General features: G+C 39.2%; 1 protein-coding gene across 4 annotated transcripts in view; it reads right to left on the bottom strand.

Annotated features, from left to right (window-relative positions):
• Nucleotides 1-16,111, bottom strand: part of LOC120792856 (pleckstrin homology domain-containing family A member 7-like) — a 127,376-nt gene that overhangs the window by 51,013 nt on the left and 60,252 nt on the right. For all 4 annotated transcript variants that reach the window (XM_040132235.1, XM_040132236.1, XM_040132237.1 and 1 more), the window contains one exon: nt 6,522-6,605. In XM_040132235.1, the coding sequence (XP_039988169.1) occupies nt 6,522-6,605 (84 nt within the window). The remainder of the gene's footprint in view (nt 1-6,521; nt 6,606-16,111) is intronic.

Raw genomic sequence — 16,111 nt, 5'->3', positions numbered from 1 at the left:
AACTGTTCTCCCAGAGCCATAATGCATTACCCTCAGTGACTTTCGTTACTGTGATTATGCAGTTGGTACTTGACTGATGGTCTCAGCTGTGCCTTGCATAATCACAGCGAAGGACATCCTTGAGTCTAACGCTGCAATATTACACTGAGACATAAAATAATGCAAGTATAATGCGTTAGTCCATATACGACTATATGCATACAGGTATATTTAACACTGATACCTTCTATCATAAACCTGTGCAGAATTCTCCTATTTTCATAACCACATACAACACACACAAAAATGGGTGAAGTGTCTGTATGTTGCAGTGACACATCATCATAGCGGTGTGGACAGGCCTGGTTCACACCTACGCAGCTGCTAATAAGACAGATCCATCAGAACATAGTGAGGAAAAATGTAACCTGGTCCCTCCTGATCTAGAATGGAGAGATGTAGGAAAGAAAGGGAAAGACAGCGATATATAATGAGTAGGAGTGGGGGGAAAAAAAGAGGGAAAGAGGGACAGAAAAAGAGAGGAGAGCAAGAGATGTTGGGGGAGTGATGCAGAGGGAAAGTGCAGAAGTAAAAGAAAAAAAACAAATGAGATACAGAAAAGAGACTGCCGTCAGGCTGGGGAGGGTGTGGAAGCTCAGTGACCAACTACTGCGGATACAGGAGGATATAAAAGACATGACAGCACAAGGTGGTTTTTATTTGTGGTAGGTGCCAGACAAGGGAGGCTGACAGAAATGCATTTCCTGCCCACATGTGAAAAATAATCCTCACTGAGAGAGACTTTCAATGCTACTACTAATAATAATAATAATAAAACCTAATGCTAGTATTGATTCTCTGGCAGCCAGGTACACTGAAGTCCGCCACCAAATTAAATAGTATACACAAAAAGAAGACAGCAAGATGCAGGTGTTTCTTCAAGAAAGAAGAGAGATAAAAGGAGTGGGAATAAGGTCAAGGAGAGAGACAGAAGATAAGATAAAAGAAAGATAAGAATGAATAGAAGGAGAGAAAGAAACAATGAAACAGACAGGGTACTGAGAAAAAGGGCTAGGACAGGAAAATATGAAGAACGAGGAAGGCAGGGTAAGCAAAATGGCAGAAAAAGTGATTGGGTGGGACGGATGGAAATAGAGAGAAGAGGAAATGGAAAACAATAAAGGATGGTGACAGAGAGGAAAAAATGAAAAGATAAAATAAGGTTACTAGAAATGGAGCCTGTGCAGTGAAACTTCATGTTTTAATGTGTGTCTTCATTAGATTAGCAGCTACAACAGCACTATTAGGTGTCCCTTACTGAGTTAGTTACTGAATTTGTTCAGGAAGAATTAAACCATGACAGCTGATGGTACTGTCCTGTGCACCTGCAACCAAATATTAAAATAAAATGCACAAAGAAAACTGCTAACATAGACTTACGATGAGACCGACACTAACCAAAAATATGATAGATTTTCCTCCTTAATTGTTCGCCAAGTGCTAAAAACCTCCCTTTTATTGAGGTCTGAGTGGGGGAGAGTGAAGTAGAAAAGATTTAAAAGCTTTTCCCCAACAGTTTAAAGTCCTTGAAGGTTCTCCTTAAGAGACGTTCTAAATTTAATTCTTAGTAGCTTTAAAACTCTTAAATAATTAGGTCTCATAACACAAGGAAGACATTTCTAGTTTTCATCTTCCATGTTTCTGTTTATCGTAGGCTTTATTATTGCACCAGTGCTAGCTTAAGTGTAGTATTTGTGTTTTGTTAAAAAAAAAAAAAAAGAACAAACTTTTGTGTGGCACTGAGGTTTGTGAAGTGCATCCTTTCATTCAAACACTTTCTAAAAATTTTTCATTTAATGCAATAACAGCACCAAGAGAATTTACTTCAATTGCTACAAGTAAACAAACTCGCAAGAGTCAGAGCTAATTCATAAAAAAGAAGTGACAAAATGCCATCAAAAGGTCGTGAATGAAGATGGGTATGTAAGAGAAAAGGATGAGAAGAGGAGGATAGTAAGAAATTCATTAGGTGATGCCCGTTTCATTCGACTACGCATTTTTTAATTCATAATCAACAGAATATTGACATAGTGGCAATATTTAAATAATAGTAATTTAGTCTACGTTTGCTTTAGTTTAAAATAGTTAAATTTGACGTGAGCAAAAAGTGCAGAGTTCCTTAAATCATCCACAACAATAATCATGACCTCTCGCCAAATCGGGGTGATAATCATTAAGCCATAACTTAATGAATATCAATGATCAAGACTCATTAAATTTGAAGAAAACTCAACATATTCACTCAACTGTATGTCAAGTTCTGTGCAGAGCTTTGTAGAGGAGATCAATTTAGTCAAATTAGAAGTATCACCGTGTAACTATCAGTCCGCTGAAGCTCTGGGGCTGAGTGAAGGACTCGGTTTTTAGCTTAAAGCCGAGAGGTTGACAGCCCTGATCTTCTGGTCCCCTTAGCTCCAGGTGAAGGTCTGAGCTTCACTGTCCGCATCTCTGGAGCTGTGGGGTCTTAAGTCCAGACAGGTGTGAAGTAAAAGCTGAAGCAGAGGGTCACATGAAAGCCTCCTCTGGCCCTCTTGAATTAAAAGCTATTTAGTCTTCGGATTCACTTGTATAGCGTTTAAAGGTCCTGCAAATCCATGTAGATGTTTTTAGTTATTCTGGCTGAAGAACTATCTTCAGGTTTAAGACTGGTGAAGCTAAGGTCACCAAACTACATACACACAGTAAACCATAAAGCTGTAAGTTGTCCCAGAGTCTTTTCACGTTCACACAGGTCTAATCAGCCAAAATAAGTGAAGACAATTATGTTGAGCTTTTTTTCTTTCAGTAAGTCTCATTGACATCAATATCCACTTCCCCTGAGGGCAAATTACATATACACAAGATCACAGCAAGACTAAGCAGTCAAACAAAATAATAATCATCATCATCTCACACACTAATTAAAACAATCACAAATATTATTAAAGTATCTGGAAGCAAAACTTCCTGACAAAAATAAGAAAGAAGTGCCTCTAAATTTAGGTTATGTATTTCAGTCCAGTAATAGGGTGGATAGTTCTGGAAACCCACCTTTACCAGTGGCACTGTGCTGAATGGCATCTAACAGCTTATAGTCAGCAGCGTGAGTATGCAGGATCTCTCGTTTTTGAATTTTTAAATTGTAAGTGAAGTGTAATGTAGCAATGTTTTATCCAACCAAATTCTAATGTATTTATAACCCTATGTATCAATTAGATAAACCCATTCAGAGGGCATGGATTCATATGTATAATGTATGTAAATATGTACAATGAGTAATGTTCTATCTACTATAATCTGCATGGCCCGACTTTCAGTTAGTAATGTAGCAGGGGCACAGCAGTCTGTGTTGTTTGGGGCAGGCCAGGACCACTATGAAAATGAGTTATTATAACTTTTAGTGTTTTTATCCTGCATCATGCTTCAATTTTATACATAACACTGACTGTTTTATATGCTGTTTACAGGGTTTCTTTTTTTTTTATTTTGTTCAATTTGTGTTTCTGCTTGTTCATGTTTTACATTGGTTTCAATCTGTGTGCCTTGGTTTGTGTTTTCTTGGTGGATATGCAAAATAGTGTGTTATGGTTTGGTGGTATTTGGAGCCTGAGACAGATCCACAAAGGGCAGTACAATGTTGCCTCTTATCAAAACACAGTACAATGTCGTCCATAAAAGCTGTTCCAACAGTTATCCTACTGTGACCTGAAAAAAGCAGTTATCACACTATTACAACAATATTGGGAAACACCACTAATAAAGTCAGCGGTTAAGATTGTAGCATGGTCATGGTTTGTTTAGGTTTAGGAACAAAAACACCTTAGTTAGGTTTAGGAAACCATTGCGGTCTGGCTCAGAATAAATACTTCCCTCAGGTTAATGGGCCTTTGTGGTCATGTTTCCAATAATCAACACGCAGTTAAGGCTGTCATGGATACAGGAAACAACATCTCAAGACTGTAGGTTTTGCATGGGAAACGAACTGAGCTCTCCTGTGTGAATGTCCTGTGATTTGTCAACCCATCCATCCCAACCGCCTCCTAAGGCGGATTTTGTCACTCTATTATACTACGTCACCTGACACTCCCCTATGCTATCGCTGTAATTATCTACAGCAGCTAGAGGTCATCTAACAATAAAACGTAACTATTGTAATAAGCCGCTTGCACACACGACCTATGGGCTCATTTTTTACAAGACGACAGTCTCCATAAACTCTGTCAGTGCCCTCTGGCTTTGACCAAGCCAGAAGTACACTGATGTAAAATGTTCCATTGTACCATATGACATATGCAAAAGAATGAATTCAGTGTTGACTTTTATTTGGGTTGTTGTTTTATACTTTCACCAAATGTATTCTGCAAGCTGACATTCAAATTCATCTAAACCTCAAGGGTGTACGCAGGGGGATACAAAGGACTGGAATATATAAGGCTGCAGTTTGGTTTTAGACAGTGGACTAAAGTAGTAAAACAAATAACTGAAAACACAGGAGCAGTGTCAAACACATCATCGCATTTTTAGCTTTTTTTTTCAGGCTCTGAAGGGGGCGTGTCAGAAAAATGTTTGAGAACCACTGCTCTAGACAAACCAACCCCCTATGAAAAAGTGCCAAAAAGCTCTCAAAGTGAACCAATACTTTGCTTGAGGTTTTTTCTTGTTTGTTTTTGGATATCACTATATTCAAGCTACAGGATGCGTTTATGCAGATTCACCTGTCTTACTGACCTTTGTCACAATTTTGGGCAGCAAGAGAAAAGAGTTTCCAATTTCTTGTAAATGAGACCTTAGAGAGTCTCTCTGGTGAAAGTCCAGTGTCTGGTTTAGTTTCCTCACAGGAAATCTTTACCCAAACAAAGCCCTCAGAGTGCAATACAAACTGTCTACTAAACAGACTTGAGCAAGCATTCTGACTTGTTTATCCCAGAGAGACCTGCTCTCTCCGGGTCTCTTAAAGTGATAAAGCATCATGGCCTGGCAAATGAAGGTAAACATCTGCTAAGAGCATTTAACAGATTGGTTACACTGTCACTTCGGGGTATTTAAAGATGATAATACGTCTCACTGACATTAGGAACAAACAAACAAATGTGCACAGCTTTAAAATGATTACTCAATCAAAATCTAATTCCAGTATCATGCCAAATTTTTTTCTTTGTTTGAGTTGCACTCTCAATAAGAAGTTCTGAATAAAATACAAACTGTCAATATTTTCCACTCACTTCAAGGACACAGATTGAGCCCTGGAACCTAGCACTGTTAAGACAAAACCCCTTCCAGTTTAGGACTGAGGCAATAGTTTGCCATTTTGGGAAATACGCTTACATGTATTTGCTTTCTTGTCAAGAGATAAATGAGAAGATCAATACCACTAGATATGAAGGTACGGCCAATGGCAGATCATCTTAGCTTAGCATAAAAACTGGAATCTGGGGGAAACAGCTAGCCTGGCTCAGTCCAAAGGAAAATAAAATCTGACAACCAGCGCCTCTAAAGCTTATGACCTGAAACATTATATGTAGTTTGTTTAATCCGTACAAAAAAATGCGTTTGAAAGCGACAAGATGTGGTTTTACAGGGGGTTACGTGCGGTACAATTGTCCTGTCATTGCCACGAGGTTACCAGGCAACCACCATTATTTTTTACCTCTGAACAAAGCAAGGCTAGTTGTTTCCCCCCTGCCTCCAACGAAGCTGCAGCCAGCAGCTAACTAGGCTTCATATTTAACAGGCAAATGTGTGACTGCTATTAATCTTCTCCTCTAACAACTCGGCAAGAAAGCAGACAAGAAAAACGGATGCAACTAAAAGGACATATAGATCCACTGTCCAACTCTAATGGTCCAAACAGGAAGAGAGAGAAAACACCTTACTGACTCCTGCTATAGCATCACCGAACTGTGAGAACACTCCAACAGCACTGCATGTCCTTGAGAAAAACCACCATCAATTTCTCCTTTCACTTCTTTATAAAAAAAGCAGGCCTGGTGTAATGAAATGCCTACATCTTGACAGGAAACAACCCAGAACTTTTCATAAAATCTGCAATCCACCCACTCAATAAAGAAGTATAACTTGCTAAACTTGAGAAAAATATGTAAGTGATAACCTTAAGACATAGGTAAGATGCTTTCAAAGTCATTGTCAAATGGAAGGTCAGGCAACCGCAACAAACACTTTATCAAATCATAAAACAGTCATCACTACCAGTGGATTTTTTTATTCACAGGCTTTCAGATTCTCCTCATTTTCAATATCGTTTTATCACGTCAAAGAAAGTGTTAAAATAAATAGCTCACATCGTGGCATTCACCCCGAAAAAAAAAAAAAGTAGAAAAACATTTAAGCCAGTTTTAGTGTTGATATATTTCAAAACAACTGGAAAAAAGTCAAGGAAGCCCAAAGCATCTGAAAACAAATACCTTTTTTTATTTCAACTGCTGAAATAAACTTCTTTTTTGTATGGATGGGGGTGCAGATAAGTAACAAACTCAATCACTCACTGTTCTTGCAGGATAAAATCCACGTTCTCTGGAGAAATCTGCCCGGTCACAGGATGGCGAAACGCTGTGGTCCTCTGGTTATGACTGAAGTGACAGAGGGAGGAGAGAGGGGAGACAAAATTAGAAACCTTGGTTGCGCTGTAAACAGCGTGAAGGCATCACCCTGGATTTTAACCCCCACTCCGTTCACAAGTGCAGCACACACAAGCCGATCATTCCCCAGAGAAGTAGCAGGCTTAGGAGCTCTGTCCAACCACCCCACCCTGATGGGCCTTCGTCCCTGACTTTCCCAACTCTATGTAGAATGTGGGGGGTGACTGCAGGACCCCCCCACCCCACCCCACCCCACCCACTCACCCCTCCCAACCCGTCCTGCACAGCCTCTGTGGACTAAACTGTTGGGCTCAGCACAAAATGCTGGACAGTGCAGACCTGGCCCTCCATCAGATATAGACTCAGTCATTCAGTCATTCTAAGCCTCAACCAGAGTGTAAAAGCATTTGACTGGGTAAACAACACAGGGTGGCATGGAGGGTCACAGTGTGAGAGTGTGTGTGTGTCTGTGTGTGTCTCTGTGTGTGTGTGTGTGTGTGTGTGTGTGTGTAGGGGAGTTAAGAGAACAGCTCTCCAATTCATCAAGAGCTCCACTGTTTCACGGCAGAGAGCTGACATTGGCTGCTGTGGTATTTGGATGTCTATGTTGAAGTTTCAACAGCTTTGAAGTGAATGAACAAAGAGATTATTGGACTACGTTAGGTTCTCTCATAAACACCTACTCCCACAAAATGAGTGACAGCACATGACTAAAACGAAAAAAAAAAAAAAATGAAATTTCTAAAGGATCGTAGGTTTGCTTCCTTGACTGGTAACATGATGACAATTTTTCAGAAAGGGTTTTCTGCATATACTGTACAAAATACTGAAAGAAGACCTGATATAACATATTTTGCTTTTTTTTTCATAAAATTGGGATGTTTTGTAATCCTTAATCCCAGCAAGTTTTTGATTATAATCACCATGAAGCACTGAATCATTTGACTGCCATTTCTCATGCAAAATGCCATCATGAGCTGTTTCTTTCGCTGTTTTGCATAACTGTTAATTCTATTTCTTTGGGTTTGAATTGTTGTTCGATCATAACAGGAAATCTGAAGATGTCCCCCTGGGCTTTTAGAAATTGTGACGAACACTATTTTCACTATTTTCTGACATTCTGCAGACTAAATTGAATGAAAGTAACCGATTAATTGTAAAAAATAATCAACAAATTAAACAGTAGTAAGAACAACCTGTACTGTGGTCCTAAAATATGAGATCATATTAATAAGTTTTGGTTGCCAAAATATGACAGATGAACTATTAGCACTTCTACTGCCAATTTAATAAATATACAGCCTTTAGATATTAATGTAATAGTGATATTAGACTTGTGCATTCACACCGCCAACAACGTTATATGCAAGGACATCAGGGCCTCACAAACATGTAAGAATAGCTGCAGTGCTGCATGCAGCAGAATCTCAGAGAAAAGCTCTTGCCCTCTAAAGTTCTCCAGTAGCGCTGCTTAGTAGTCACCAACAGAAGCATAACATTGATGTGGAACACCATGCACACTCAGCAAACACGCCCCATGTGTGGAAAGAATCAGAACACTTTCCCATCTCTTACAACAATCGATATGTAGTAACACTGATTTCCATTCACTTTCAGCTCACATTACTCATGCTTTACCGATTCCTGCTTTGATGTAGCAGAAGATCAAATCCCACAGCACTACAAGGTTTCCCGGGAGTCGCAGCGATATGACAGCAGCACTTACAATGCCATTATTAGCTCACAACTTGTCAAATGAAACTGGTCACAACTAAATGCACTGCCTGTAGACACCTTCTCGTCAGCGCATACTGATGTCTGTTAGTGTTCCCTCCTGTCAGGTGAGTTACTTCTTCTATTACTTCTACTATTACTGTTACTATTGGCAGCAGCACTAACAAATTACCTTTGGTTTCAAAAATCGTTGAAAAAGGTAGTTGTTAAGCAACTTTTAGAGATGATGGAAGGAAACAATAAATTCCCATCCGGCTTTAGAAAGACCCACAGTTTGGAAACAGCCCTACTCAGAGTAACAAATGACACCCTAATGAGTGCAAATGCTGGTAATATCTCTATTCTCATTTTGCTGGACCTGAGTACAGCCTACCATACAGTTGATCATATGATTTTCCTCAGGAACAGGCTCAGGAACTGGGTTGGCCTGGGTGTAACTGCTCTTGACTGGTTTTCATCTTATTTATCAGAGTATTCAAAGTAACTGTTGACAAGTTTAGTTCTTCAACTGCTGTCATGTCATGTGGAGTCCCCTAGGGCTCGGTCCTTGGCCCTATATTGTTTAGTTCGTATCTGTTGCCCCTTGACCATGTTATTCACCATTCCCCCTGTGTCCTGCCATTGTTACGCCAATGACTCACAGTTGTATGTCTAATTTAGCTCTGAAAATCATAATCTAGATTCACTGCATTGCTGCCTTGCTGCCATTAAGGACTGGATTGCTTCTAACTTCCTGCAACTGAACACAGATAAGACTGAAGTCCTGGTTATTGGCCCTAATCATATTTCTAACAGTGTCACCCTGCACCTTGGACTACTAACAGCCTAAACGAAGCACTCGGCTAAAAACTTTGGAGTTGTTTTCGATCTTCAACCAGCATCTTAAGAGTCTTGCCCAATGCTGCTATTTACAAATTAGAAATATTATCAAAGTCCAACCAATGCTTCCCAAAGACATTTCTGAACAACTTGCCCGCATTCTCATTTCCTCCCGCTTAGACTACTGCAACTCACTGTTTACTTGCCTTAATGATATAGCAGTTGCCCAGTTACAATTGATGCAAAATGCAGCAGCAAGATTTCTCACAAACACTTGACGCAGGGAACACATTACTTGAGTCCTGGCCGAATTATACCGGCTCCCCATTCAGTACAACTTATTTACGATTATAGTGATCACTTTTAAATCACTACATGGTCTGGCTCTGCTGTACTTCTTACTACTCTTTACCCCCTATTGTGCACCTACACCCTCATATCAGAGAATAAAATGTTGTTAAAAGTTCCATGGTCCAGGCTTAAAACAAAGGGAGAACAGTCTTTTACGGCTTTAGCTCCAGCACTATGGAACAAACGCCCCCTCACTATCAGGAGTCAGTGCTTCATTTTTAAAAGCTTTTAAAAACCCACCTGTACAGACTGGCATTTGTATAATATTTTATCATTTCTATTCAAATGTTTAAATGTGGTTCTATGTTTATCCTTTTTATCTCTCTCACCTCTTGTGATGACTATTTTTACTTATGATGTTCTTTTGATTTTTTTCTTGCTATCTTTGCACCTATATTGTATGATACTATATTTGTGAAGCAACTTGTAACTCTGTTTTTTTTTTTAAAGGTGCTATAAAGATAAAGTTTATCATTATTATCATCATCATCATCATTATCATCATTATTATTATTATTATTATTATTATTATTAACAACACGGGCTGTAAAAAACATGACCTTCATATTTTTTACTTACTTAAGGCATATTTTCTTCTATGATGAATTCAATGCTTGCCACTATCTTGTTTTTTTTTCCCAAATTTGGATTTTGGCCCTCAGTAACAGAGTAAAGCTCGGGCGGAGTTGATGCAGTCAATCAAGTAAGCAAGCATACTACTCTTTGGGTCCAATTAACATGTAACCACCTTTAACCAATGTGCATTTTTAAAAGAAGAGAGTTAAAAACCCTCAAAATGACAGTTGTGGGTTAGTTAAAGTTTTCTTTGAACCAGCATCTAGAGGCAAGAGTAGGTGCGAACACCTCTCACAATTTTTGTTGACAGGAGAGAGAAAACACCAGTCAGAAAAAGAACAGAAATGTACGTTAGAAAACAGGGTTTAAACTAACATAACATGAAAAATTTCTTAAAATCCACAAAAGTGATTTACCAACTATCCATTGACTATTTTTTTTTGTATTAATATTTGTTCTGCTGTGGTTTGAAGGAGTTTGGCCTTTTGTCTTACTGCTGGCTGCACAATGTTGACACTGTGCACAGGCTGTGTGTTCGGTTGTGACATACCAAGCAAAAAAGAACGAGCACATCCAGTACATAACGTAAAGAATTTATAGGTTTCATAAGGCGATGCAGCACCTACAGCAGCGTACAGGGGAACCGTACTCACATTTAAACGTGAATGTTTGACAGCTGGATATAAAAAAATCTCTGCAGAGTGAAATGCAAAAAAGGGTGTTGAGGAGCATGAAGAGGCTTTGCTCCCAATCCACATGGGAGGAGAGCAGCACAGTACCGGAGATGGTGTTAGTCATGCTGCCAGAGGAGTGTGTCTTTACTGGACTAAAACACCAAGTGCTCTAGATAGTAGTATGCCTCAGGGGGATAAGCTCACTGTTTCAACAGCAAAGTCAGAGGGGCTCCAAGAATTAATAACTCTCTGAATAGGATGGAATTATAATTATCAGTTGTAGCATGAAAAGGAAAACAGATCATCCTGACAGGCCTCTGAGCCATGAGTTGTGTCTGAGACACTCTCGTCACACAGCCGCGACACAGCAGATGCTAAACGGCAGCTGTGTGTCAGCACTGTTTCACTAATAAACAGCTACCAGGTCGATGCCGGTGATGTCATGAACATGTTGCATTATGGTTACGAACCTGCAGGAAACTATTACAACCTCTAAAAACACACAGTTAATACTTCAATACTCATACAATTTCCATGAAATACCTTGCCATAGTTTGCAGTTCACAGTGTATACTAGGCTTTATTAACCATGTGCAAAATATTACGAGCCATTGTGTATATAATAGATTTAGAATATGGTCCTAGCTTATAGTGAAGTTTCCTGTTAAGATTTTAGTAATTTACACTTATATTACTTACTTCCTATATTTCTCTATGAGTGTCCTCATATTGTATGTTTTCTGATTCTTGTGTGTGATTTGGCTGCTGTAACACTCCAATTACACTTACTACATTTTAGAGGTGGACTTCTTCCATGTCTATCATTTCATGCATCTGCCTGACATAAGATACAAACGTGCATACAACTGATACCCACACATGTAAAGCTATTCTAATACTGCAAGTCCTGTCAAGAAATTAAATCCTACCATTTTTATTTGCCTATGGTGGTAGATTTTAAGAAGGGCTGAATATGTATGGAAGCGGTCTTTGGCGGATCATGTAAATGGATTACATTAAAAAAAATTAAATTACATTGGAAAAATTTACATTTACATAAATGGGGACCAAATTACATCAGTGGTAAGTTATGGAACAGGATCAACACACCATTAGCATCATTATTACATAAATGTTTTATTATATTAATGTGAATGTATTCCACTCAAAGCCGTGTTCTTCAGCGAGGCACTTCTTCTACACTGCTCCGGAGGAAAGCGATAATCTTCCAAGTGTGAAGGTTTGAAACAAGACACGCTCGTACACCTTTGTCGCAAGAAACATTAAACAAAAATGATGTGATATAAGACAATAAATCAACACTTGATACACATGCATTAAAAAACAGCGTTAATTTTGCAGTGATGACGGACAGTAAGATCATAATCTCATTCACACAAATGTGTAATGAACTAACAGACGCATGCAGAATTCATGGGGATCTCATGAAATTAAATGCAGTAAATTACCTATGTTAATCTATTAACCCTGATCTCTCTGCCAGACTATTAAATGGGAAAGATGAATTTATGACTGCTGAGGACACAGGCACCTCAAATCCTCTCAATGAGCCCAGCAGTAAATTCAGAAGTTGATCACGAACATTAAAAAACAAAGGCTTTTTTACCTAAGAGCTGATATGTGAAACACTTCTCCTGGGAAACTGATAAATCTATCTCGGATTTGCTCAGAGAATATGAATGGGAACAGCGTGTCAGTGTCATGAGAGGTTGCTGAAATCATAGCCAGCGGCTATGATTTCATTCTGCAGCAAGGTTCAAAATAGTACAAGATATAATATACTGTATATTGTCATTTCAGAAGAGCGGAGGCAACAAAGACCTGAGCTGTAAAAGAAAAAATGTTGAAAGTAGCACTACAAACTCTACACAGTACCTTTTAAACAATGCCGTTAAACACTTGCTATAAATGAGCTCTTCAGGATGTACCTCACATCTCTGGGCTCCATTTGCAATGTGGTGAACTTACGTGTATTTTTCTTATTCTCACTTCATACAGAGGTGTGTCCAGTGTAGGTTCAGTAGAGTTTAATAACATAAAAATATCAGTCTCTAAAACATAGATGGTAAATTGTCACATTTTTTTTTGTCAGTTGCTAAGATGGAAGGAGCAAGGGCTTCTACCTCGAGTGACCATTTTGTACAAGTGTTGAACAGTCATACAACACGAAATTCATCGAAGGACCAAGACCAAGAGTAATAGCAATGGACTAGAAAGCATCCCAGGCACAAGACATGCAGTTAGGTACATAAGTATTTGGATAGTGACACAATTTTTGTATCAGTTTCATCAGTTCCCTTGTTATTTAATGACAAATTAAAAGGTATGGAGCTGATTCCAAGTGTTGCTTGTATTACTACAGTAGGGCTGGAATCAGAGTTTTATAATTCTAAACAATTTTGAAATCAGGTTTCATCAAACACATCATGACTGATGTTCTCAGTAGCAGATAGTCAGGGACTTTAGTCGTGGGTGGGGTCACCAAAAAATAGAGGGCCGACACAACCAACCACTCACATTCACATTCACACCTACGGCCAATTTATAGTCGCTAATTAACCTGAGCTGCATGTATATGGACTGTGGGAGGAAGCCGGAGTACCAAGAGGCAGGGGGAGAAAATGGAAACTCCACACAGAAAGGCCCTGGCCCAACGGGGATTCAAAACCAGAACCTTCTCACTCTGAGGCTACAGTGCTAACCACTGTACCACTGTGCTGCCAAGCCATCCTTGTTTTTACACCAAACGTTTCAATGTTAGTATGTTTAACATTTCCTCTTTTGCGGCAGGACCTGGAGTGCCAATATGATAAATGATCTCATTTCACAGGGTGTCGCCGAGATAAGAGGTGGGAATGTAGTTTGTATGAACTCATTGCACACAAACAAAAACTTTCAAGGATTTTGTAGGGCATGTGAGAATGAGAATGAGAATATAAGTGCTTCAAAGCTTTAAATTCATTGTCTTTCACTGTGTTCTTCGTGTATTGTATCTCCCATAATTTTACTGCAGCTCACTGCGGCTACGAGGTAAGTGCAGCCGAAACACAGCATCAACTAAAAGCATGCACCGGCACCGTAAAAATGTATTCCACTCATCAAAGCATTTCTGGTGTTCCATAAACTTTAATCTCCAGGGACAACTGGGGCACTACTCTACCTTCCCCTGCGGACCTTCCAGCTATGAGAGACTTACGTAACATCCATATAATTTAAAAGAGCAACCGCACAAAAAAGCCCAACACCCACTGATTAAAATAGCCTGACACCTTGCATGCAGCTTTCCATGTAAGGTGTGGTGCTTACCTGCAGGGTGGCAGGGGGTATGACAGCTCTTGAATATAGACTCACCAAAACCAGTTGCCGGCTTTAATGTTGTGGCTGATAGGTGTATGGTGCATAGTGCATAGACTTCTTTGTATTTCTGGTACCTTTTTCAGCACTGGTCCCAGTGTGGAACATATATGTTCTTGCCTGTGCACCTTCTGAGACGTACACTAAGAAGTCAAAAAAGAACTTTTTACTTTGTTATTGATACAAGAGCTTGTGTTATAAAAACTACCCTGACACAGAATCTAGACAGACTTTTCAGACAAAGTGGCTCATCAGTTTGCTGCCTGAGAAAAGCACAAAGGACATCTCTCCATTTCACAACAGCATCCACTCTGGGACATTAATTTGGGGTTTCGTGACACGAGACTGAAAGATCTAAAAGAAGATATACAACTAGCACTTTCATGCCATGTAATTCTTGACACAGAAACCCAGACAAGCTGTTCAGACAAAATAGCTCATTACTTTTTTATCGAAGAAAAAGCAAAGATTCAAAGACCACTCTCACTTTCAAGCTGGTTTAATGCTTCAATTTTGTGATTTATTGGTCTCCTATTGATCTCCATTTATCAGAACAGCTCCCATGCAGCTGAACAAGACTTTGGTCCTCGCTCAAACAACACCCATGACATTATGGAATTAAACTGAACCTTGCTCTCGCAAGACAATCTTGACCACTGGACTGCAGTCAGCTGGTACGCTCTGAGCCTCTGCGTTTGGCTTTTTTTTCCCCTGTCAATGTCCACATGACATTTATGAAGGACGGGTGGTAAACCTCCGGGGTTACATAAACACGGGACTGCCCGTGACGGGGCCCCGCACAACACAACCCACCTCTCATGTAAACTCACATGATCACACATTCCAAACATGCTCTCTCTCACTGCCATACGACGCACATTGCACCTGCTGTGTCATGTGACTTGGATGTCATCCTGTTTCCTCCAGGAACTCCAGTTACTTTAATCCTGTTTGTCCCTGTAGCCATGTCACAGTAAAACTAAGTGGTACTGATACAATTAACCAATTAGTCAACTGACTGAAAATTAATCACAGACAAATTTGATAATTTATTAGTTGTTTAGGCAATTTAAATCTAGAAAGGTGCTGGTTTAAGTTTGTCAATCATGAGAATTTATATCATTATAATGTCATTGGCCTTAGCAGTTTGAAGATATCGCCTTGTGTTCTTGAGTATTGTGATGGACATTTTCACTATTTTCTATCATTTTATAGACAAAAACAACTGTCAGCTAATAAAAAAAGTAATCTACAGATTAATCAATAATGAAAATGATCATTAGCCGCAGCTCTAAAACCAAATTAAAGTCTGTTTTGGTTCTTTCTTCCTATCTGTCCTCTTGTCAAAAAGAGTTGCCACATCTTGATAATCAATGTCCCTTCAGGGCCTGTTTGAAACTGTGCCAATATCTTCATAGTCAGACATCTAACTGTCACTGTTCTGTTTTTTTTCCCCCCCGGACATTTACTGTTGCTAGTTCACATCGTAATTCATAATCTCTGTAATAATCTGTACTATAACAGTTTTTGTGTGGGGAAAGAACAAAGACACTTGATTTGGAGTGACATTTAGTCCACTTTTGTGATGCATTTTTTTTGCAGTTTAATGTCTTTAAAGATGCTCCACATTGAGTCAGATTAATTGAAATATAAAATGGCCACATTTCATCTCATTTCAAATGAAATTTAAAAGATTTTTTTTTTGGAATCAATAAAGAAGAGTTACCCTGACTATAATTGCAGTTTGTAACTCACAAAGGTAAAATCACCTAATATTTACTATTTAGTGTATTACATTTACTGTCCTCCATTTTATTTAAGGGTCCCAATTCTGAGTAGTGTAGTGTAACAGTGTAGCAGTGTCCATAGCACGTACGCTCATTTCTGCTAGCAATCCCACAATGCAATGCTCGGCATGTTATAGATGTGAAAATTACAGTTATGCGGCTCAACAGCTGTCGGCGATGA

Source organism: Xiphias gladius, chromosome 8, assembly GCF_016859285.1.
Source record: "Xiphias gladius isolate SHS-SW01 ecotype Sanya breed wild chromosome 8, ASM1685928v1, whole genome shotgun sequence".
NCBI lineage: Eukaryota > Metazoa > Chordata > Actinopteri > Istiophoriformes > Xiphiidae > Xiphias > Xiphias gladius.
The sequence above is the reverse complement of the archived record's forward strand: the minus strand, read 5'-3'. Positions and strand labels throughout refer to the sequence as shown.